The sequence below is a fragment of the Lithobates pipiens genome, unplaced genomic scaffold (assembly GCF_037356315.1).
Source record: "Lithobates pipiens isolate NorthernLeopardFrog02 unplaced genomic scaffold, aLitPip1_a1.2 Scaffold_18, whole genome shotgun sequence".
Taxonomy (NCBI): domain Eukaryota; kingdom Metazoa; phylum Chordata; class Amphibia; order Anura; family Ranidae; genus Lithobates; species Lithobates pipiens.
Window position 1 is genome coordinate 169,358,718 of NW_027507758.1, and position 24,790 is coordinate 169,383,507.

Sequence of the window (24,790 nt, forward strand, 5' to 3'; positions counted from 1 at the left end):
GGCAGGGCAATAGGTAGTTTAACCACTTCAGCCCCGGTCCATTTGGCTGGCAAAAGACCAGAGCGCTTTTTGCGATTCGGCACTGCATCGCTTTAACTGACAGTTTACTTTTTGCTATAATAAATATCCCCAAAAAATATATAAAAAAAAAAAAATTTTATCCTCAGTTTAGGTTGATTTGTATTCTTCTACATATTTTTGGTAAATTTTTTTTACAATAAGCGTTTATTAATTGGTTTGCGCAAAAGCTTATAGCGTCTACAAAATAGGGGATAGTTTTATGGCATTTTTATCAATAATTTTTTTTACTAGTAATGGCAGCGATTTTTATCATAACTGCGACATTATGGCTGACAGATCGGACACTTTTGGAGCTATTTTGGGACCATTCACATTTATATATACAGCGATCAGTGCGTTTAAAAATGCATTGATTACTGTGTAAATGTGACTGGCAGTGAAGGGGGCGCTGTAGGGGTTAAGTGTGTCCTAGTAGTGATTCTAACTTTTTGGGGGGAGTGTCTATGTGTGACACAACACTGATCACCGATTACAGGGAGTGGTTATCAGTGTCATTAAGCAGAACGGGGAAATGCTTGTTTACATCAGCATTTCCCCGTTCTTCCTCTCCATGAGACAATCGCGGGTATCCCCACGGACATCGAGTCCGCGGGACACGCAATCACACTCACGGAGCTCACGGCAAACTGCTTCTTAAAGGGCAATGGTACGCTAATATGCCCGTACGTGCCCTTCTGCCGACGTATATCAGCGTGAGCCGGTCGGCAAGCGGTTAAAAGATGATAGTTAGGAAGAAAGACATTTTTAGGTGCAGCGCACAGGAAGTGACAAGGAGACTGCATTTCAGGCTAGTTTAAAAGATATTTTCTGTAGTTGCTGTAAATGTTCTTAACTTGAAAAAAGGAAAAGGAATGCAGCCAGCAGATCTAAGGACTGTAAGTTGCAACATATTGCATTTTTGTTCTTGGATTTAGTTATTCTTTAATTACAGGCATGGAGAAACATGGAATAATCTGAAACTTTTGGGTGTGTCTATTCTTTTCATTCTGACTGCCTTCTGCTCCTATATTCCCAGTCCATTCATTGTATGTAATTGACAGTGTTGAGGTTGTGTGCAGAGCTGCTCCTGAACACAGTGGCTGATTTACTAAAACTGGAAGGTTCTAAATCTGTTGCAGCTCTGCATAGAAACCCATTAGCTTTCAGGTTTTTTGTTAAAGCTTAAAGCGGAGCTCCAGTCACCATAATCAGTTTTTTCCTAAAAGCACCCCCATGATTGGCTCAGATTGCACATTACTATATGGATACTGTTGCAAATGTATCATGTGTGTTTTTTTTTTTAATCTGTAAAAAATTTGCTGATCTTAGAAGCAGGCAGGTGCCATTGCAGTTCTGGGCATCTGAAGCCCGCTCGTGTATTTGCAGGATTAGCACCTTCTGAAATTGCGCCTGCGCAGTAATGACACTGAACAAAGCAGTTTGTTGATTGCAGGTTCCCATAGCAATGGTGGCAATAGTGGAAGTTCGCACCCCATTGTTATGATAACCTGTCAATCAAAAGAGAATCAGTTGATTTCCTTGGGCTCCTGGGATTGATGACTCTGATATCCCAGGAGTCCAATGGAACCGCTTGATGATGACATTGCCTAGGTGGCCAGGACCAGAACTGCCGCCAACACATTTAATATACAGGTAATCAGACATAATGGAAAAAAAATAATATCCATTTAGGACTGCATTACGGGTAAGCATGCGCATGAAAGCAATTGTAAAAATGGGTGGAACTCCGCTTTAATTGAACAAGTTGCAGTTAGAAGATGATTGGCTACCAGGCACAGCTGCACCAGATTACAGCCTCAGCATATAAATAAACATTCAGTGATTGGGAGCCACTTTCTAGCACATGGCCTCAGGGCATACCTCCTAAAGCACGATATTCATAAAATTCAGCAGGAACCGGACACATTTTGATGTGTGTGTTCCCATCTTTATTCAACAAAAGCTGGTCTGATCAGCTTCTGTCAAGTCCTGCTGGAAAATCAGCATTCGATCAGCCGATGCAGCCAATGTGTCAAGTACCTTGGTTAGAAGCCAAAGTGACGAGGGGGTTTCTCCTTGTGGCTCTGGTCCGAGTACCCCCAGAGTGGAGACGGGGCACAAAGTAGCAAGGGTGCTGAGAATCAGGTAGCAGCTGTCTCTGGACTGTAGCCAGCAACAATGGAGGCACACCAGAAGTAGACTGAAGATGGTGGGCCGCATGATGGCACCCAGAAACTGGACCTTGGAAACTCAATACGGAGATTGTGACGTCAGGTGAAGGTACTCATCGAGATCAAGGACATGGTAAGATGGCAAGCCAGGGTCAGCGTGGATGTATAGCAAGGACATAAGTAGACAAGTAGGAATACAAGGAGCAGAGTAAACGTAGTTAAGCAGCAGGCCAAGGTCAATACTGGGAAGACAGCAGTGCATAGAGAGAGGCAAGCCAGGGTCAGCAATGGGAGGTCAGACAACAAGAGCAAAAGCGCAGGAACACAGGTCATAGGAAACTGAAGAACATCCAGTGATTAGCACACATCAGGGTCTCCTTTAAATAGGCCACTTGGTGCCATTCCCGGGATAGAGTGTATGCAGGCGGGCACGTCGGTTACTTGCCGTATGTGAGTTGGCACATGTTTTAGAGCATTAGCTGTATAAAAATGTGCATGGTCAGATGGCAAGCCAGGGTCAGCATGGATGGATAGCAAGGACATAGTCAGTAGCCAAGCCGGAATAGGAGGAGCAGAGTAATCGTAGTCAAGCAGCAGGCTGAGGTCAATACTGGTAAGACAGCAGAGTGTAGTCAGAGGCAAAGCAGGGTCAGCAATGGGAGGTCAGACAACAAGAGCAGGAACAACGGAAAAACTTTCTATCGGAAATTCCGATCGTGTGTATGCAATTCCGACATGCCAAAAATCACGCATGCTCAGATTCAACTACGAGACAGAAGCTATTGGCTACTGGTTATTGAACTTCCTTCTTCTAGTCCCGTCATACGTTTTGTACGTAACCGCGTTATAAACGTTAGGAATTTGGTGTGACCGTGTGTAGGCAAGACAGCTTGAGCGGAGCTCCGTCAGCATTCCATCGGGAAAACCATCAGGGCTTTTTCCGAAGAAGAATTCCGATCATGTGTACATGGCATTAGGCTACATTTCCACTATTGCAACCCCAAAGTCACATGATTTAGAGTGCAAGTTGATCCAACTTTACAGTTTCTGAATCAAAGTTGCATCAAAGTACTGCAGGCACCTTTTAAAAGTCGTTGCAACTTTAAAGGGGTTGTAAACCCTCAAGGTTTTTCACCTTTACTTTACTGAACCCAGTCTTTCCAGCTACGGGGACGAGCACACCAGCTCCAGCGGGTGTTTCGGGTCCTGATTGGATAGATTGATAGCAGCGCAGCCATTTGCTCCCACTGCTGTCAATCAAATCCAATGGTGTGGGACCCGGGGTGCAGGGCCGAGTCCTGCTGTCTGTGTCAATGGACACAGCAGCAGGACACGGAGCGCGCCCGCACAAGTGCCCCGAGGGAGAGCGGCTCTCCAACGGGGCACTCGAGAAGAGGAGGAGCCAGAAGCAACAGCACCTGAGGGACCCCAGAAGAGGCAGATTGGGGCCACTCTGTGCAAAACCAACTAAGGAGATAAGTATGACATTGTTTTTTTTGTTTTTAAACAAACCTTTACATATACTTTAATTTACATAGATTGGAACGGGTGCCATTGAAATAAATGGGCTGTGACTTGTCAGGCGACTTTGTTTCCTCTAGGAAACTGAGCCTAAAGGTGATCATGGGCAAGCCAAAAGTGTACATTGTTGAAACAGTATGCACATAAAAAAAATTCATAGATTAGTTTGCTCTAGTCTAAGTTTAATATTATAATTTATTGAAGAAAAAATCTGACCAAAAAAAAGTCAAAACAAAAATGGACGCCAATTGACTTTTCACAGAGCTTGTCTTTTTCATGCATGTGTGATCTGTGGACAATTTAATTCAATTGCTGTAGAGCTATCTGTTTTTTTTCCTGTCAGCTATACCTATACACATCTTAAATGACTGGGACAGCTCTTTCAGTATCCAAAGGCCCAAAACAAAAAAAAGGGAAAATTAATGGAAATCTATCCTGAAACATTAGCCTTAGCTCTGTGTAAAGGTGTCCTTTAACTGGAATGTCTTGGCTGCGTATGAGAATCCTTTCCATTCTTTTTGTCCTGCAGGTATTGCCAACCAGGTCTCAGCAGAGATGCCAGATAAAACACCAGAGGGTACAGAAACCACATCGCAGAATGAAGGTGAGTATTATGTTGCCAATGGAAAGAAGTCTTTCTGTTTCCTAGTTGCACTGCAGTACAATAGAACATTGCATAGTTTCTGGGAGGCATTTTAAACTCTAGTCTAGAGCTTCAGTTTGTTTCATTGTGTTTCTTTATTAAGCTCTCATGTTAAAGACAATTTCCACGGGACAATTTTACTTTTCATTTCTGCTAGATATGTTCTTTTTCATTTGATTGTAAACTAGGAAAACAAAAGGTCTTTACAACCAACACATATAATTTTTTTCAATAACATATACTTAAAGCAGCCCCCCCCCCTTCCAAAAATTTCAAGTTAGCAGACACAAATACGGTAGCTTCTGACTTTTAATATATGGACACTTACCTGTCCAGAGAGCCCGCCATGTCGACACCCCAAGCCAATTCATCCATCGGCTCTCGGGTGCTGCTGCCAACATTCCTTGTAAGGGAAACTGGCAGTGAAGTCTTTCGGCTTCACAGCCGGTTCCCTACTAAGCAATGCGCTGTGCTTTCTGAATGGCCTTGCAGAGGGGGAAGGAGGAGGGGGCTGAACTTCCTGTGGCGATGTCTTCTATAAGTATGGGACAGGTTCCTGTTTTTGGCAGGTACTCGCCCCCCCCCCCCCCCCTCCAAAGGTGCCAGATGTGGGGGGAGGAGGCAGATAAACAGAGCTTCCACTTTTAAATGGAACTCCGCTTTAAAGTGGTTGTAAACTTCGGTCATATTATCAGCATTAGTCACTTCTGAGAAGTTTTGCGGACACATGAGATAAAATTTGTGTTGGGGAGGAGAGCTCAACACACAGCTTGTCTATTCAGAATACAGTTGTTCTGCTGTGTGGAGGGGGTGTGTTGCTTTCCTCCAATCAGCTCACACAGTGTCTCAGATCTCTAAATGGAGCTCTACACCCCCTCCTCTGTGATACAGGAAAATACAGAAGGATTTAATCTAAAATCTGCACATTTGAAGGGATGTACAAAAGAGAAGACTTCAGATAAACAAATAAAACTTATGTAGGAGGATTTGTTTCATCTGAGGCTATTCACGTCACTGGGTACATAAGAGGGTTTACAACCATTTTAAAGTTTGCATATTAGTGCCCTGTATTTATAAATGTTTTTTTTTTCAATGAGACCTATTAAACATCATTGAAATATAAAATCTTGCAATGTTTCCTCTTAATCTTGGCTCCCACCTTTCAGAAAACGTAGGGCTTGTTCACACCAGCAAGCTGCAATGAACGCATTAGCACTGGGAAGAAAAGTGCTAATGTCCTGATTCAAGTGTATCGCACAATGTTTTCTCTTCCATTTGTTAGAACTTTATTAAAATGTCACAAGTGACATGGTGTTGTGAAGCGGTAGTCTATGTCTCAACACACTGCTCTTCACTGCATGCAGTACTTTTTTGCCGAGCACACCATCACAACCCAGTGTGAACTGGCTTACAGAAAACAGGTCACACAAAAGCATATTCCATCTTCCTGACCATGTAAACTGTTCATATTTAGAGTGTAACATGAAACACGGTCACATTCCACAACCCCAATTATGAAACCATCCATGCATTACACCTGTGATACACTGCTCGCAGTTGCAATGCTTTGCAAGCTTCAATGGAAAAATCGAAATGCACATTCTTTATTTAATTTATGTGGATGCATTTATCAAAGGATAAGTTCACCTTCAGGAACATGTTTTATGTTCCACTAATTTTTAGGATGGAACATGAAATATGTTCCCACTACTGCAGCCTCTCCCCAATCGGCCGCCTCTAGTGACTGTGAGCTGGGGATATTTTTTTTAGGCATAATAAAGAGAGCTTTAGTAAAAAGCAGCACACATTACACTAATTAACCCTTGTTAGGCAAATGAGTAACCCCTTGATTACCCGAGATGTTAACCCCTTCAGAGCCAGTGGCATTAGTACAGTGACAGTGTATAGCATTATCACTGATAACTGAATTTGTGTCAGTGGCAGTTAGTCAGTTACTACTCAGTGGCAGTTAGTGTCAGATTTTCTGCCGCATTATAAATCGCTGATCACTGACATTAGAGAGAGCGGGATGAGGGTGGGAGAGTAGGGCAGTTGCTGAAGCTGACCATATATCTATTCTCAGCCTCAAAGAAGAAAAGGGAGAAGAATCTCATGCAAATATAATGGGATTTTAAACTGAGACAATAAGTCTGTAAATAAGGCGAGCACCAACGGCATCAGATTTAAAAAATCTATAGTTTATTACATAGTATCAAAGATAGAATTTATGATAAAAAGACACATAATTATATTACATAATAAATAGACCATAGAATGATGCTTAACATCTGAAATCAAAAAAAGTGTTGACAGGCAGGAAAACCAACATGTTTCGCAGATTGCTTCTTTGGGGTTTATGCACATACAGTGTCTTGCGAAAGTATTCGGCCCCCTTGAACTTTTCAACCTTTTGCCACATTTCAGGCTTCAAACATAAAGATATAAAATTTTTATTTTTTGTGAAGAATCACCAACAAGTGGGACACAATTGTGAAGTGGAACGAAATCTATTGGATTTTTGAAACTTTTTTAACTAATAAAAAAATGAAAAGTGGGGCGTGCAAAATTATTCGGCCCCCTTGCGTTAATACTTTGTAGAGCCACCTTTTGCTGCGATTACAGCTGCAAGTCGCTTGGGGTATCTATCAGTTTTGCACATCGAGAGCCTGAAATTCTTGCCCATTCTTCCTTGCAAAACAGCTCGAGCTCAGTGAGGTTGAATGGAGAGCGTTTGTGAACAGCAGTTTTCAGCTCTTTCCACAGATTCTCGATTGGATTCAGGTCTGGACTTTGACTTGGCCATTCTTTTTTTTTTTTTTTTTTTTTTTTTTTTTTCTTAACCACTCAGTGAAATCAATTTAATAACCATGGGACCACCTCAGCTTACAGCTCAGCGTCCCTTCCATGCAGTCACATCATAGTGGCAAGTTTTTTTTTTTTTTTTTTTTTTGAGAGTGTTAATGCCAGGCTAACAACCTTCATAATAACCATATCATCCCTCCGGTATCACACTCCCATCTTATCCCCCTTCTAGTTCTTACCTCGACCCCCCCCCCCCCCCCCTCCTTCCTATCTGTGGACCACCTTATCTTGTTTTCCCTGTGAGAGTTTTAATTTCTATCTAGTTTGTACCTTATTGTATCTTGTCTACACCTATTTTAGGGCTTTCTCAACCCCTCTGAGATGAGCCATTTCTTCCTAAAATCTGCCCAACACTTCCATTTCTCTATGATTGGTGTATTACTCCGCTCTTCCAAGCTGACTCTCAAACACTCCATCTTATAGGTCTTTTCTACCGCATCCACCCATTCCCACATTGACGGGGCCTCCTTCTCTTGCCATTTTTTCGGTATTAGTTTTTTACCTGCATTCAGCAAATGGGGAATCACCGATTCCTTATATTGTCTGAGCCCAATTTTTGTCCCATGGAATAACACTACCCAGGGATCAGCTTTCACCTCTTTGTTAGTAATCTCTTTAATGAAGGCTAGGATTTGGTTCCAGTACAGTTCTATTTTTGGACAACTCCACCACAGATGTGTCATCGTGCCCAACTCTTTACATCCCCGCCAACACTCCCTAACACCATCCCGCTGAAATTTACTTTTCCTCTCTGGGGTGTAATACCATCTCGTCATACATTTGAAACTCATTTCCGCAGTTCCAGCATCTACCGCTGAGCCATGCACTAATTTAAATATTTTCCTTAATATTGTGTTATCTGGTTGTGTTCCTAGTTCCCTCCCCCATTTTTTGATGTACACAGGTACCCCCAGCTCTACTCCCTCCACCAGCGTTCTATACCATCTCGAAACAATTTTCTTTGATGTCTTTAATGAACATAATTGTTCCAAAGGAGTTAAATCTTCCTCTGTTCTAATCTGTGGGGGGAGTTTTTTAATAAAACTTGAAAGCTGTGCGTACCTCCACTCATCAATTATCATCATCTCTTTTTTTTGTGCCAACTCGTGATATGGTGCTATCCCTTCCCCTTTCATTACATCTTTTAATTTTACCTCTTCCTTGACCCAGTTTCCTCCTATCTCCTGACACCCTGGTAAAAAAAAATTATTGTGCTTTAACGCTATAAGTGGTGAATTGTATTTCCCATTAAATTGCCTATATATCTTATCCCAAATCCGCAACGTGTTTCGTGTAATGTTGTTCCCTTCCAAAAATACACTTCTCTCATGTGGTGGGTTCCAAATTTGCTTCTCCAATTTTGTTCTGCATAATTCGTGTTCCAATCTCACCCATCTTTTCTCTGTGTTATCCCTTCTACTCCATTCACTCACTCTGGACACTACAACTGCTTCATAATAAGTCTGCACGTCTGGCATTGCCGCTCCACCCCTATTTTTTGGTTGTCGAAGTGTCGCGAAGGCCACCCTAGCTTTTTTATTTTTCCAGATAAATTTCATTAGGATGGTTTTTAATTTCGATAGGTATACATTGGACAAAGGTATTGGGAGCATCTGAAACCTATATAGGATCTTAGGGAATATTATCATCTTTAATGAGTTTATTCTCCCCAACCACGATAGTGGTCTATAACTACACCTTTTACATTCTGCCTGTATCTCATCTAATAACGGAATGTAGTTACAGCGGTACATTTTCCTTTCTGTTTTTGATAGTTTTATCCCTAAATATTTCAGTTCGCTCCTCCACTGGATTTTCCAATTCTGTTGCATACTTTGTGCCTCTCGCTTGCTAATATTAATATTCATTATCTCCGATTTTGACCTATTAATTTTAAAGTTTGACACTTCCCCATATTGGTCTAGTAGATTTAATAATTCTGGCATAGATGTCTTGGGGTTGTTTAAATACAATAATATATCGTCCGCAAAAGCGGAGTATTTGTATTCAACTTTTCCCACTTTCACCCCCTCTATTCCGGGGTCTCCCCTTATTGCCGCTAAAAGTGGTTCCAAAGAGAGCACAAATAGAAGGGGCGAAAGCGGGCAACCTTGCCTTGTACCCCTCTCCATCTCAAAGGACTCTGACTCACACCCATTAACTTTTATACATGTCTTTGGGTGTTCGTACAATACCTTCACCCTCTGTATCATCTTTGATCCTAACCCCATCTTCTCCAGTGTCTTAAACATAAACCCCCAGTCTACTCTGTCGAAGGCTTTCTGTGCGTCCAGCGACAGAAGCAGACTGGGGGTTCCACCCTGTCGCATCTTCTGGAGTAGGAGGAGTGTCTTTATTCCGTTGTCCTTCCCTTCCCGACCCCCTATGAATCCTGTCTGATCTGGGTGAACCAGTGTTGTCATTAAATCCTTCATTCGCTCTGCAAGTACTTTAGCATAGAGTTTTGTATCTGCGTTTAACAGCGAGATCGGCCTGTAGCTGGTGCACTGCGTGGGATCCTTGCCTTCTTTCTGGATTAATGTAATTGTTGCCATTAAATCTTCCCTACTCATTCCATATTCTTCTCCCAAACCATTCATGTACCGGCACATTTGGGGGACAAGGGCTTCTCTGAATGTTTTGTAATAAAATGTTGTAAAACCATCTGGTCCCGGGGATTTTCCTATAGCTGATTTTAATAGTGCTCTCCCTATTTCTTCTTCCGAGATTGGCCTTTCGAGCATCTCCCTTTCCGTGGGGGTAATTTTAGTGAGTATAGTTTTTCCCAAGAATTCCCTAATCTTCTTCTCTTTCTCCCCGTTATTTGCACCTACCTTACTATCTGAGAATATCCCCTCAAAGTATGATCTGAAGATTTCTGCTATATCTTTGGTGGTATGGAACATTTTCCCATTTTTATTCTTAATTACCCCAATAAAATTTTTCCCTTTTTTCTTTTTTAACATTCTAGCTAGAAACTTACTTGGTTTATCTCCCCATATATATTGTTCCTTGGCCAATCCTTTAAACACCATCCTAGCTTCTTGGTCTAGAAGGTCCTTCAGCTCCATCCTTGCCGTTAATATCTTTTTAAGTACCAGATCTTTTTGTAACCTACTTTTTTTATGAACCTGTTCCAACTGGTGTATCTCTCTCATTAAATTGTTGATTTTTTCGGCTCTCATTTTTTTCTTTTTAGATCCCATAGATATCAGTATCCCCCTTATATAGGCCTTATGTGCATCCCACAACGTATGGCTTTTGATTTCCTCTGTGTCGTTATGTATAAAATATTGTTCGATCGCACTCGCAATTTTTATTCTGTCCTCCTCCCCAAGCAGCAACTCTTCATTCAACCGCCATGTAGAGGTTTTCCTTCCTATCCTTGAAATATTCAAGCATAGTTTTACCGGAGCATGGTCCGAGAGGGTCATAACTTCTATCCCCGTGTCCGTCACATATTCCAATAGCCCATGGTCTATGAAAATATAGTCGATACGTGAATACGTCCCATGGACTGTAGAATAGAAGGAATAGTCACGTACCAGAGGATTCTTTACTCTCCATATATCTACTAATTGATTTTTGTACAGCTTTTGTAGTAAATTTTTATGTGCAGAGCTTCTCATCTTCTTTACATCCGATGAACTATCTACTTCCGGATTGAGGCCGAAGTTCATATCCCCCATCATAATTACATAACCTGTTTTAAAATTCATAAGTTTATTTAATGTCTTATTTAAAAAACTGATTGGATTGCTATTGGGTGCATATATATTTACCAAAGTACACTCCAGTTCCTCTAGAGTACCCTTTAGAAACAGATATCTTCCCTCTGTATCGCACATTTTTTCACTTAATTGAAATCTTGTACTTTTAGAGAACCCTATCGCTACCCCTCTACTTCTAGCCGATATGGTATCGCTATAATACCAGACCGGATAGTTGCTAGAGTACAGCCTTATGTTTGATGTGAGGGAGATATGAGTCTCCTGGAGGGATACAACGTCGGCTTCATACCGTTTTAGCTCTGCTAGGATCTTATGGCGTTTTGTTGGGGTATTCATGCCCTTAACATTATAGGACATAAATTTCAAGCCGTCTATTTTGCTGTTACCCATCTATTTGTCCTAGTGCTCCCCAGCCCTGCAAAGGTACTTTGTCTCATGTTTATTTGGGTGGTCCACATTATTTTTCTTTCTCTTTCCTCCCTAACCCCTCTTTCCACTTTACTTTCCTTCCCCCACCTTACACCCTCCCGCCTCCCTCCTCCCCCCCCCCCCCCCTGACTCCCCGCGCCAACCCTCCCCCTCCCCCCTCCCCCCAACCCCAATGGCCTATTATCGGCCCTTGTTAGGTTAATGGTCGTACATACCCCTACCATCTCCTAATCTATTTGTTATGAGGGTTTGGGGCTTTTTCGCCTGCGCCTCTCCCGCCTCTTCCCCTGAGACGGGAGGTATTAAATTCCACATCCTTGTTTTGATTTATATCTTCCCTTCTTTCCTTCTCCTTCACCCCTCTTCCTTTCCCCAAACCCTTTCCCCCCTCCCCCTACATTGAGCCAATTATTTCATCTTGCCAGCCTGGAAGTGCAGGCGGGCATATTCCCAATTTCTCGCAGAACTCTTCCAAATCTTCCGGGAAACTCAGCTTTGCTGATTTACCATCTTTGTTCCCTATTAAGCAAGCAGGAAAACCCCATCTGTATTTAATGTTATGGGCTTGCAGTTCGACTAACAGGGGTTTCAAAAGTTTTTTCCTTAAAAGCGTCTCGGGTGCAATGTCCGGAAATATCTGTATTTCTCTACCTTCGTACACAAGTGGGGTTTTTCCCCTTAACTTTTTCCATATTTCCTCTTTTTCATCAAAAAATGTGAACCGCACAATTATATCTCTCGGTCTATCCAAATCTCCAGTTCTTGCTTTACCGATTCTATGAATTCTATCGATCCTTAGGGGGGCTCCCGTCTCATTTCCCCAGCAGGGGGATAGAATGCTATTTAGTATTGATCTTAAATCTTCCCCTTTAGTTTCCGGAATCGAGCGGAGCTTCAAGTTTTGCCTTCTGCTTCTATTCTCCTGGTCTTCCAATTTATAGAGCATATTCCTTTGTGTTAGTTGTAATATTTTTAATTGATCTGACACTTTGTTTAACTCTAAGGCTTGGAGGTCGATGCGATTTTCTGTAGCTTCTACTCTCTCTAGTAGTTCTCCCAAATCTTCTCGAAGTCCCCTAATATCTGTTTTAATTGCATTCTCCAGTTTTAAGAGCATCTCCGCCATTTCTCCTTTTGAGGGGGGGAGATCTTCTGTCCTTGATTCTTCCATTTTACTACTCTCCCATTCGCTATGTATTATTGTGTCCTCCCTGTCCTGGTGTGCTCCTCCGCCCTTATGTTTTCCTGTTCCCTTCTTGTAATCTGAGATGGTTGGTTGCCTTTTATCCGATCCCGATTCTTTGGGGCTTGCTCCTTGTGTCATATATTGTTGAATAGTCGTATCATAGCTCTTATCTTTTAAATTTCGTGAGGCTCCACTTTTCGCCATCTTGTTCGCTGATTTACTCATATTTCACTATATTTCAAACTTATATGAAACCGAGCACCCCAGTAACTCTTTCCTTTTAGTCCTGAATCCTCATTGAAGTCGCTTCCTCCTGCGATTCGCCTTCTATGTGGCTAATTAATCCTATTTATCTCTTTGCTCCCCAATTTTGCTTAGGGGTTACCAACCTACCTCCTACCATATGCCTGTGTTCCACTGGCTGACTGCCCGGGGGTCCCTCACAGTTGACTTCCTCTCTCAGTAGATTAATACTGCACCCCGTTATTATTACTTTAACAGCTTCCCCAAGTTATTACCCCCTCTAAATGGTATAAATATATATCCTGGGGGGATGTTTTGCTTAGACTAAGGGCGACCTCGTGTTGTGCCAACCCTCCCCTAGGCATAGGCCTGTGGAACCTGGGGAGCGCAGATTCGTCCGAATATGTTATCGAGTGTCTTTAGCAACGTGCCATCTTGATGTACCAGGCCCAGTACAAGGAGAATTGACAGACAAGCTGTAAGAATTGGCCCCCAAGCCTTATTTCAAACGTATACCCCACAGGAAGGAGAGAAAGGAAAAAAAAAAATTAGATATATAAGAGGTCCGGGGGAAAATGCGCATTGATCTGAGAACAGGTCCCGGAATCAACTCATGCGACTTTTCACCGTGCTGTTTAAGATGTACAATGTCATGTATAATTGAGGTAGTCTGTCTTGTTTTGTTCAGTTTGTCTGCTGCAGAGACAATACGCATCTATCCCATAGAGCCATCAATATCTTGGGGCTGCACCTTTAAATTTCCTGCCCCAGATATATCCAGCCATGCGTTTGGGCCTAAAAATGTGTGGTAGCGAATACATCCCGTTACAGTTTATTCATCCTTGCTATATCTTCTTCTAGGATTCTTTAAATCAGATTTGCTTCTCTGATCACCTCCAAGCATGCCAGAGAAAAAAAGAGCGGAAAAAAAAAATGCTTTTTCTAACTCATTCCGTTATGTCCGTGCTCTAATATGTATAAACTGATTCTGCAATCAATGTTGCTCACAGGTGGGGATACTTCTCTCAGCAGGTGCAATCTCAACAGGATAAAAGTGGACCCTCAGAGGCTTCCTCCACATATCTATATGCGACTCTCCTTATCAATATGTGTTTATCGCCATAATTTTTAGAACCATGCGACTTTTCCAGCGTGTTGTTTCACATGTGTAATTGTCATATGCGATTTTGGGATAGTCTGTGATGTATTAATCAGTTTTATCTTGCGGGGATAATAATGTGTCAACCCAGCGGATCTACCACTGTCTTTAGGACATTGCCTTCTAGGTTCCTGACTCAAAATAAATCAAGCAGCTTTCGATATAGGCATATGTGAAAAAACTGCAGTCCTGTTTATGGTTTATCCGGCCATGCAAAAAAAAAACTTCCCTTTAGGACACTTGAGGTTCAACTCTACTCAGCGGGAACACCCAGCCACATTAGTGCACACCTTACATCAAACGCTTTAACCATCTATGTATGCAAGACTCCCCTTACCAGCTTAAGCTGTCTCCATTTTCACATTGATTGCTTTCCCCTATATACATATATATTACTCTGCCGAGACATTGTGATGTTAATGAAGTTACCGTCCTTTTCTCTGCTGTATCTCCTGCTAGAAACATCCCCGGATACCTCCGAAGTCCTGATGCTTAGACGAGGGAATCAGCTGTGCGGGGGAACGAGGGGGGGGCCATCCGGAGAGCTGTGAGGGTCAGGTAGTGTTCTGTTCCAAGGGCTGTGGAATACTGCTACACCGCTCCGAGCTACTGCCCCGTGGGCTCCCGCATGGCTGGGCTGGGGTCTCTCACCTCCCCGCTCCAAGCCATGTCCTGCTTCTTGCTCGTCGGTGCGGTGTGCTGTAGCGCTGGCGGCCCCTCCCCTCGGGCGGACGTTACGCCCTCTCGTCACTCATCCGCCCCATCCTTCATGCTGACTTGGCCATTCTAACATTGGATATGTTTATTTGTGAACCATTCCTTTGTAGATTTTGCTGTATGTTTGGGATCATTGTCTTGTTGGAAGATAAATCTCCATCCCAGTTTCAGGTCTTTTGCAGACTCCAACAGGTTTTCATCCAGAATGGTCCTGTATTTGGCTGCATCCATCTTCCCCTCAATTTTAACCATCTTCCCTGTCCCTGCTGAAGAAAAGCAGGCCCAAACCAAGATGCTGCCACCACCATGTTTGACAGTGGGGATGGTGTGTTGAGGGTGATGAGCTGTGTTGCTTTTACGCCAAACATATAGTTTTGCATTGTGGGCAAAAAGTTTGATTTTGGTTTCATCTGACCAGAGCACCTTCTTCCACATGTTTGGTGTGTCTCCCAGGTGGCTTGTGGCAAACTTTAGACGAGACTTTTTATGGATATCTTTGAGAAATGGCTTTCTTCTTGCCACTCTTCCATAAAGGCCAGATTTGTGCACTGTACGACTGATTGTTGTCCTATGGACAGCCTCTCCCACCTCAGCTGTAGTTCTCTGCAGTTCATCCAGAGTGATCATGGGCCTCTTGGCTGCATCTCTGATCAGTCTTCTCCTTGTCTGAGCTGAAAGTTTAGAGGGACGGCCAGGTTTTGGTAGATTTGCAGTGGTCTGATACTCCTTCCATTTCAAAATGATCGCTTGCACAGTGCTCCTTGGGATGCTTAAAGCTTGGGAAATCTTTTTGTATCCAAATCCGGCTTTAAACTTCTCCACAACAGTATTACGGACCTGCCTGGTGTGTTCCTTGGTCTTCATGATGCTCTCTGCGCTTTCAACAGAACCCTGAGACTATCACAGAGTAGGTGCATTTATACAGAGACTTGATTACACACAGGTGGATTCTATTTATCACCATCAGTCATTTAGGACAACATTGGATCATTCAGAGATCCTCGCTGAACTTCTGGAGTGAGTTTGCTGCACTGAAAGTAAAGGGGCCGAATAATTTTGCACGCACTACTTTTCAGTTTTTTATTTGCTAAAAAAGTTTAAATTATCCAATAGATTTCGTTCCACTTCACAATTGTGTCCCACTTGTTGGTGATTCTTCACAAAAAATAAAAATGTTATATCTTTATGTTTGAAGCCTGAAATGTGGCAAAAGGTTGAAAAGTTCAAGGGGGCCGAATACTTTCACAAGGCACTGTATCATTGATTTCATCTATATTTATATTTTTATTTATTATATATTTATTCATCTATATTTTATGAAATATAAAAATATGAACAGCCATCAAAATGATAAGGTCATAATGGCTAGCAACAGATCTTAATCCATCCTTATAGTAAAGCTGAAAGAAAAGAAAATCACGCCATAAGCAAACAGCCTTACCTGAAAGCATAGCAGTAAACATATGAACAAAAATTCTTAGACTTACAGAATAGCAGCTGCAGTGTCACCAATTCCACTGCACCACAGACATCAAGACGCATGTGATGGCTGTACACCGGCATCAGCGTCTTATAAATCCACGATCCCACAGCAAGTGAAGGGTCACAAATGACCCCCGATATCACTTCCGGTCCGGGTGTCCCTGGAGGCGCACATGCTCACAGGCGCCCGCTAATGGCGCCGATGCGTGCGCACCAGCAGTCACATGCTGATACAGCATTGACAGGGAGTGAGGAGGGACAAACTTCCCTCCTCCTCCACAGGGACAAATTTCCCAGCCTCAGGATTTGTGATGGACTATCTTGGTACTAATGACTAATGATATAAGTAATATAAAAATTGTTTATTACATAGAAAAAATTACATACAGGGTACATTTAAAACAACAATTTGGAAGAAATTATATTTAAAAAAAACAAATACTCAGGGTTCCCCCAAGAGGTATCTGTTGATTAATTAAATGTCGAAATTGTCTTTTCCTCTACTAGTTTTGCGGTGCAATCACTGCTTCTTCAGGAGGAATAATCTTAACGTTTAATACATAGATCACTGACATTAGTAGTATAAAATAAATTCCAGTATATATATATATATATATATATATAGCATAGTTTTTAGAGCAGGGGTCTCAAACTAGCGGCCCTCCAGCTGTTGCAAAACTACAAGTCCCATCATGCCTCTGCCTGTGGGAACCCTGATTGTAACTGTCAGCCTTGCAATGCCTCATGGGATTTGTAGTTTTGCAACAGCTGGAGGGCCGCCAGTTTGAGATCCCTGTTTTAGAGGCTATAACTTTCACACAAACCAATCAATATACACTTAGCCCTTGTACACATGGTCGGACATTCTGCCAACCAAATCCGTTGGATTTTGTCCGACGGATTGTGTCCAAAACTGTTGCATACACATGGTCGGACCAAGTTGTCGGAAAATCTGATCGTTCAGAACGTGATGACGTTATTTCGTTATGACGGGACTACGTTCAGGCTAGTAGCCAATAGCTTTGGTGTAGGAATTTGATCTGAGCATGCGTGGCACTTTGTCCGATCAGAATTCTCTACACATGATCGGAGTATGTCCGATCAGACCAGTTTGTCAGAAAATATTTCCAACAAGTTGGAAAATTGGGTCCGACGGATATTCCGACGGAATCAGTCCGATGCATACCACACACAGTCGGATTATCCGACAACGCGGTCCGATAGGACACATTCCGACGGATTCTCCGACCGTGTATACAAGGGCTTACAGGGATTTTTTTTAACCAAAGACATGCAGCAGAATACATTTTGCCCAAAATGTATGAAGAAATTGAATTAAAAAAAAATAATTATTAGATATGTTTTATAGCATTTAGTAACACATTTTTTCTGAATGTTTGGTCTGTTTTCCTTTATATAATAATAAAAAAAAACAGAGGTGATTCAAATACTAGAGGTGATTCAAATACTACCAAAAGAAGGCTGTGAAAAAAAAGATATAAATTTTGTTTGGGTACAGTTTTGCACGACCACTCAATTACCAGTTATAGTAGCACAGTGCCAAATAGCAAAAATGGCCTGGTCATGAAGGGAGTAAAACCTTCCGGAGCAACGGACTATGCCTTTAACACTGGATTCCTCAGAGGAGCCTACAGAGAGCCAGTCTGGTAAGGTGATAAATACATCCTCGAACTGTATATTTGAAAAGCGATTTTAATTATTGCACTAGTGCTTTAGAGATTTTTAGATGGTCAACATGAGTATACATGTGTAAAAATGACGGTATATCTTTTTGACAGCTCAGTTTACAACTGCTGTTACTTTAATGATTGTGTTAGTTTTGTTTCTTGATGAACCATAGCAACAGACACATACATCATTCTGACATTGAGAAAGAAATGAGGAGAATAGTAGAGAGAACTAATTTCTGTTGTAAAGCACATGACTGTTCCAGGTTTACAAGGGTATAAGAATAACTCCAGACCACCCAATGAAATATACATTTGAAGCATAAAGGGCCAGTCATCAATTTGGCCCATTAAGTCACAAAGTGGAGTACAGATTTTTCTAAAAAGGTCTGTTTTCTAATATTTGTCAATAGAGATTGCATGGCTACTGTATACGCTTGATTTTGCAACATGTATTTGGAAAGGAATGTCCGACAAGTTCATACATTTTAAGTAAATTTTAGTGTTAAGGTCAAGTGTCCACAAATTTATTGCCCATATAGTGTAAATATATCTTGCATGATGTGTTATAAAATCAACAAAATAAACTCTTGGTAGTATAGCTCTTGGTGTTTGGGTTATGTGTTGTCAAAAGCATATAGGTGATTTTTACTTGGATTGGAAGGATTTAGCCCCTTAATGACCAGGCCATTTTTTGCAAATTGGCACTGTGTTAATTTAACTGAAAATTGCACGGTCGTGCGACACTGTACCTGAACAAAATTTGCATCCTTTTTTTTCCAGCAAATAGAGCTTTCTTTTGGTGGTATTTGATCACCTCTGCATTTTTATTTATTGCGCTATAAACAAAAAAAAGGCTGTCAATTTTTAAAAAAATCTATATTTTTTACTTTTTGCTTCAATAAATATCCTTCCTAACAGATTTCTATATCCTTTAGGCCAATATGTATTCTGCTACGTATTTTTGGTAAAAAAAAAAGAAAAAAAACTTTTGTGCAAAGTTATTGTGTCTACAAAATAGGGGCTAGATTTATGGCATTTTTATTATGATTTTTTTTTTTTTTTTTACTAGTAATGGCAGTGATTGGCGATTTTTAGTGGAACTGCGACATTGCGACAGATCGGACACCTTTGACACTTTTTTGGCACCAGTGACAATTATACAGCGTTCAGTGCTTAAAAAATGCACTGATTACTGTATAAATAACACTGGCAGGGAAGAGGTTAACACTAGGGGTGATCAAGGGGTTTAATGTGTTCCCTAGGGACTGACTAGGAGTACAGAGAGATCGATGTTCCTAATCACTAGGAACAGATGAACACTCTGTACTTCCCTGTCTGAATGGAGATCTGTTTACATTGACAGATGCCCATTCTGGCTCTCTGTGGGGCAATTGCGTGTGGCCGGTGGACATCTTGGCCGTCGGCCATGCGCATCAGCTCCTCCTCTGTGCAGTGGGCACGCACGCCTACTATAGCTGTTAAAGGGATTGACGTACAGCATACGGTGATTCGCAGGAACGAACCAACTTTCCGCAGTATAATGGCGGCGGCTGGTAGGCACGCGGTTAAAATAATCTCTCTCTGGTTGTGCTTGTTTTAATCAATTTGTTAATAAAACAAATCTTTTTTTCTATAATTGTTGTGTACCTATGTGCCTATAAAGTCCAGTATTAATCCTTACACTACTATATTCAAAAGATATACACAGTCATGACTGATTTGGATAAAGGCAGAAAAAAATTGTTTCCAAGTTTCCAATTGTATTGTGTTTCTTGTATGGTAAAAAGCCTAGGCGTATGACATCTTGCACAGTTCTCTCACTCTCATGAGGGTTTGCTAGCAAGGGGGGAGGGGGGCAAGACAATGGGGGAGGGACAAGTCATAGGAGGACCAATGAGAGCTGCAGAGCTGGAGGGGGCTGGATGAGGGAGGAGATAACAGGAGACTGCAGAAATCCATGTGTATTCATGCACAGAGCAGAAATGTGCACGCAAGCAGAGGTGTGAGTGTGTCTGTCTGTATATGTATATATGTGTCTTTGTAAATCCAGGAAGTGAACAGACAACAGCTTCAGCTGCCCACAGTTAAAATGGATGCAGCCAGACTTAGTGAATGGAGATTTCTGCAGCATATTTGGCAAGTACAGAATCACATTATTTATAAAATTATATGCAAAATGGTTGGAGGGAAACTTTGGAATGGCAAAGATGTTTTTATTACAAATTATGTGAGCAGACTGCAGTTCCTCTTTAAACTTAAGGTGCTTGGCTGTTAAGTGACCTACATGTTTGGTTCTTTCTTTGTAAATGACCAGCAACAAATTTGCAAATTGGAAATGTTAGAACTTCCTATTTAAATATTTGTTCTGGGTTAGTGTATTAAAACCAGCATTGCAGCCTAACCTTTTCAGAATGACAGAAAGCATCAATAGCATAGTTGCAAACAGTCCTGATTTTCTTGGTCTGTCCGCGTCCTGGGAAAAGTCACAGAAAATTGGATTTGTCCCGGTGTTCTAGTGAGCTGACAGCCAGGGGTGCAGGGAGAGATGCTGCAGGCACCACAGTTACAGGTAAGTGGCCATGGGGTGCTCTGCTGTACATTCTGTGTGTTGGGGGGGGGGGGTACAGCGCTGTGTTGGGGGTTGGAGGTGCTGTACTATGTCTGCACATTTTCTGACTGTCTCCTGTAGCATGTCCACACCCTCTCTGGCCATCTCCTGTAGCATTTCCGCACCCTCTCTGACCATCTCCTGTAGCATGTCCGCACCCTCTCTGACTATCTCCTGTAGCATGTCCGCACACTCTCTGACCGTCTTCGGTACCATGTCTGCACCCTCTTTGACCATCTTCTGTAGCATGTCTTCACACTCTCTGACCATCTTCTGTACCATGTCCAGACCCTTTCTGACCATTTCCTGTAGCATGTCCACACACTCTCTGACCGTCTTCTGTATCATGTCCACACACTCTCTCTGACCGTCTCTTGTATCATTTCTGCAGTCTCTGTCCATCTCTTGTATCTGTTTGATGGTATCTGCCTGGGGGGGTGGTGTTTGGAGTATCTTTATCTGCTGATTGTTAATGTTTCTTGAATACACATATTGCTATTGTGGTGTAGGATCTTGGCCTGCTGCCCCTCCATCCCTTTTTCTTTCCTTCTTTCTTTCCTCCCTTCTTTCTCCTTCCCTCCCTCCCTATCTCTTTCTTTCTCTCACCCTCGTTCTTTCTCTCTTTATTCTCTTTCCCTCTTTCTCCCTTTCTTTCATCTCAGACTCTAACCACACCCCTTTAAGCCACACCGAATATTTAGTTTAACCACATCCATTTTTCACAGAGGCGCTCTATGCACTGCGCATTTGTTCTCTGTGCTAAACCATGCCTACAAATGAATGCCTGCCCTTAATTAAAAGAAGACTTCGCCTACAGACAATTCCTATAAATTTTTTTGAATGTTGGCAACTATGCAATAGCAGCATCCTAAAGTTTGAAGTAGGCACTTTGCCTTTTACGGGATGACTGTGCCTCTGTGTGCAAAGCTAGGTAAAAAAAGATAACCTGGTGTGGAACAAGTCAAGTGCCCTAGCCTCAATCGTGTTGAACACGTTTGGGATGAATTGGAATGGCAAATATAAAATAATTTTTAGCAGAGGCAAGCTAGGTCATTAAACAAAATAAATATACTGTAGAAAACGTAATATATTGGATGAGTGTGCTCGAAAATAGAAAAAAAAAAGTTGTTAGAAGTATTTATATGTAGGTTGGTGCATTGGATGCATTTTTTTTTATTAGAATAAATAATAATAGGTAATGTGTGATTTTGATTAGGAAATTGTGAACTCTAAGTAAAATGAATACATTGCATATACTGCATGAAGAAAATTATACATTTTTTCAGTACCTGTCCCTGACTATATGCAGGCTTTGCCTGAGTAGTGTGTTCACTGCAAAGACAGCAAAAGGCATGCAAGCCGTCTGCCTGGTCACCAGATTACAGTCCGCATCATAATTATAATAACGGAAATATGTATCTCTGAGTTAACTATGTGTATATAGAATATTCTATCAAAACTCTTTTTCTGTAGTTTTTACAGTTTAATATTAGACACTTTTATAAACATCGTCAAAGCGTGCACCATTATGCGAATAAGAATCAAAATATTGGTGCCCATATGCATATTTTATTTCCTGCGGGTTCCGCTATTGTTATTATATCCTTGCAGAATAACAAAGAACGATGCAATCACAATCATTGTAACAGCACAGTCTTGTAAGCTTTAAAAGCCTTTGTACAAGTAAGGTTTCCTGTGGCATCCTCCCACATTGACAGCCATGGACAATAGAAGTCAGAGCTGGGTTCTTTCTAGCCGTTAGGCCAAGAGCAGCTGCAGACCATATTAATTAATGTGTAGAAAATTTTGCATTTCTAGAAAGGCGTAGAAAATGTTAGCTCTTTTTTTTTTTAAGATTGTTTCTATATATTTAGACAAAGTGTAGCAGTCCAATTTTCTCTGATCCTTAAAAAGGGAAATAGAATTGTAAAGAAAAGGCAGAGAATTAGGTGATTTGTTTTCAGCCACCCTACAGACAGTCAGCTAACTAGTGTTTTCTTAAAGGGGGTCTTAAAGAAGAACTCCAGCTTTTCCTTCCCAAAACAACAGATCCGTTGTGCATGCAAATGAATCACAACCCCACTGTCAGTTGTATGTAACTTACCTCCTGTATAAAGCAGATTTCGGTGTCCGTGATGTCACTCTGACTTCCTGTTTCTATGCCTTTTCCAGTCTTGATACTACATGTTCCATGATCCTTTGATCCTCTGTAGTTTCAATACAGGCTATAGGAGTCACTTGTACTAATTCTGGGAGTTGATGTAGGTGGGTCCTAGGATTACTGTGGGTGTTCCTGGGCCTTCATGTAGATGGTAAAAGGTGTAAATGTGTCATTCCTGTTTTGCAGCATCTCAAACAATAATGACTTATTGCAAGGCTACAAAGAAAGGGCTATGGCAGGTTATTATGAAGGTGTTTCCTTCATAAGTAAATTTATAAATTTACAGAGAGAAGGGATCCGGGAGGGTGGGATCCGACACTTGTCGGCATATTTATTTGGGCTGCAGCAGCACAGCTAGCTTTCAGAAGAGGCTGTGTATGAAGGGGTTTTCCTTCTTTAATAATGCTGTGATCTGTGAGGCGGGACTTCGGAGGTTTGGACTCTTCCTCTAGGTGTGACTGGGCATGGCTAAATGCTAATTAGAATGTATTTAATCCCACTCACCATCAGAGCTGTGAAGGAAGGTTCATCATTTGCAGAATCTGAAAGATGGCAAAGGGGAGTGTTACACACTGTAGATCAGCCTTTCTCAACCTTTTCAACATGGAGGAACCCTTGAAATAGTTCTCCATGCTCAGGGAACCCCTGCTAAAAATTAGAAATCTACAACTCATGATACATTAGTGTGATGGTTAGTGGGAAGAATGGTCCTTACAATTGTGGTCATTGGGAAGAATTATCTCCTTAGGCCGCGTACACACGGGCAGACTGTTCGCCCAACTTTGTCCGCTGAACAGTGTTTGGGCGGACAGTCCGCTCGTGTGTGGGCTTTCAGCGGACAGTTTCAGCGGACAGTTTGACGAACAAGGTTTTTTGGAATTTCCGAAAAACTGTCCGCTGAAACCTTGTTTCAGCGAACAGTCCGCTCGTGTGTAGGCTTGTTCGTCAAACTAAGTTCCGCGCATGCTCAGAAAGGATTTACACGCCGAAAGTTATAATGCAGTGTATAGGACGTCGTATTTTTCGTCCCGTCGTACGTGCCGTTCACGTCATCGCGCACGGTTTCAGCAAACTGTTCGTCCGTCGTGTGTGGCCATGTCCGTCCATGCTAATTTTGAGCGGACTGTTTGCCGAAACTGTTTGACGGACAAAGTTGGGCGAACAGTCCCCGCGTGTGTACGCGGCCTTACAGATAGCTAAAAAGATCAATGGTGTCACTGGGAAATTATCTGAGAGGCAGAAATTGCCAATGCTGAAAGAACCCCTAGCAACCTCTAGAGGAACCCTAGGGTTCCATGGAAACCTGGTTGAGAATCACTGCTCTAGATGCTGCAGGAAGTGGTTGTGGAAGGGAAAGAGTCCAGCAGGATATACAGAGTGTCACATGATACAAAGCCACAACTAAACCCAGAACTTCACGGGGTTCTGCAGACAACAGAGCAAAATGGTACAGAGGTATGATCAATGCTGGGATTGATCATTACATTCAATTCTAGTGAAAAGAAAGTTGGCTTTAAGGAGGTCAGCGATCATTGCCTACATATTTTTCCTAGTGCTGCTTTCCTTTTAAAAATCCAGCTGATTAGGTCCTGAGGTATGATTAAGCCCAATTGGAATTTTAGTTTAAATCAGATTAATACACTCTAGGGGCATCAAAACAAAAGATGTGCAAAGACTCACACTTGCCATCAACAAAGCTCATGCTTCCTGTTAATTGGTGAGATCTAGCTCTGACTTAGCCATGGGTGTGTGAGACCTATGCAGAGAGAACACAGGTTCCACATATAAAGGGAGGATCCTTCTCTGCATCATGCTGGCAGAGGTGTGGCTTTTCTACTTGAACTGTAGCTTCTTGCTAAACAAAACAATCTGTAATGCCCTGTACACACGGTCAGATTTTCCGACTGAAAGGTCAGATCGTATTACGTTGTCGGAACATCTGATCGTGTGTGGGCTCTGTCGGACTTTTTCCATCGGAAGTCCCAACAGAAAAAGTTTGAGAGCTGGATCTAAAATTTTCCGACAACAAAATCCGATCTGACTTTTTCTGATCATTTGTAGAGAATTCCGATGGACAAAGTGCCACGCATGCTCAGAATAAATTACATGACTAAAGCTATTGGCTA

General features: G+C 41.9%; 1 protein-coding gene across 2 annotated transcripts in view; it reads left to right on the forward strand.

Annotated features, from left to right (window-relative positions):
- PLEKHG1 (pleckstrin homology and RhoGEF domain containing G1) overlaps nucleotides 1-24,790 on the forward strand; it is a 336,066-nt gene that overhangs the window by 99,707 nt on the left and 211,569 nt on the right. The window contains exon 2 of one of the 2 annotated variants that reach the window (XM_077486366.1): nucleotides 4,282-4,356. The exons of the other annotated variant lie outside the window; for it this stretch is intronic. Within the exon in view, the coding sequence (XP_077342492.1) occupies nucleotides 4,308-4,356 (49 nt within the window). The 5' untranslated portion in view covers nucleotides 4,282-4,307. The remainder of the gene's footprint in view (nucleotides 1-4,281; nucleotides 4,357-24,790) is intronic. 2 annotated transcript variants of the gene reach the window in all.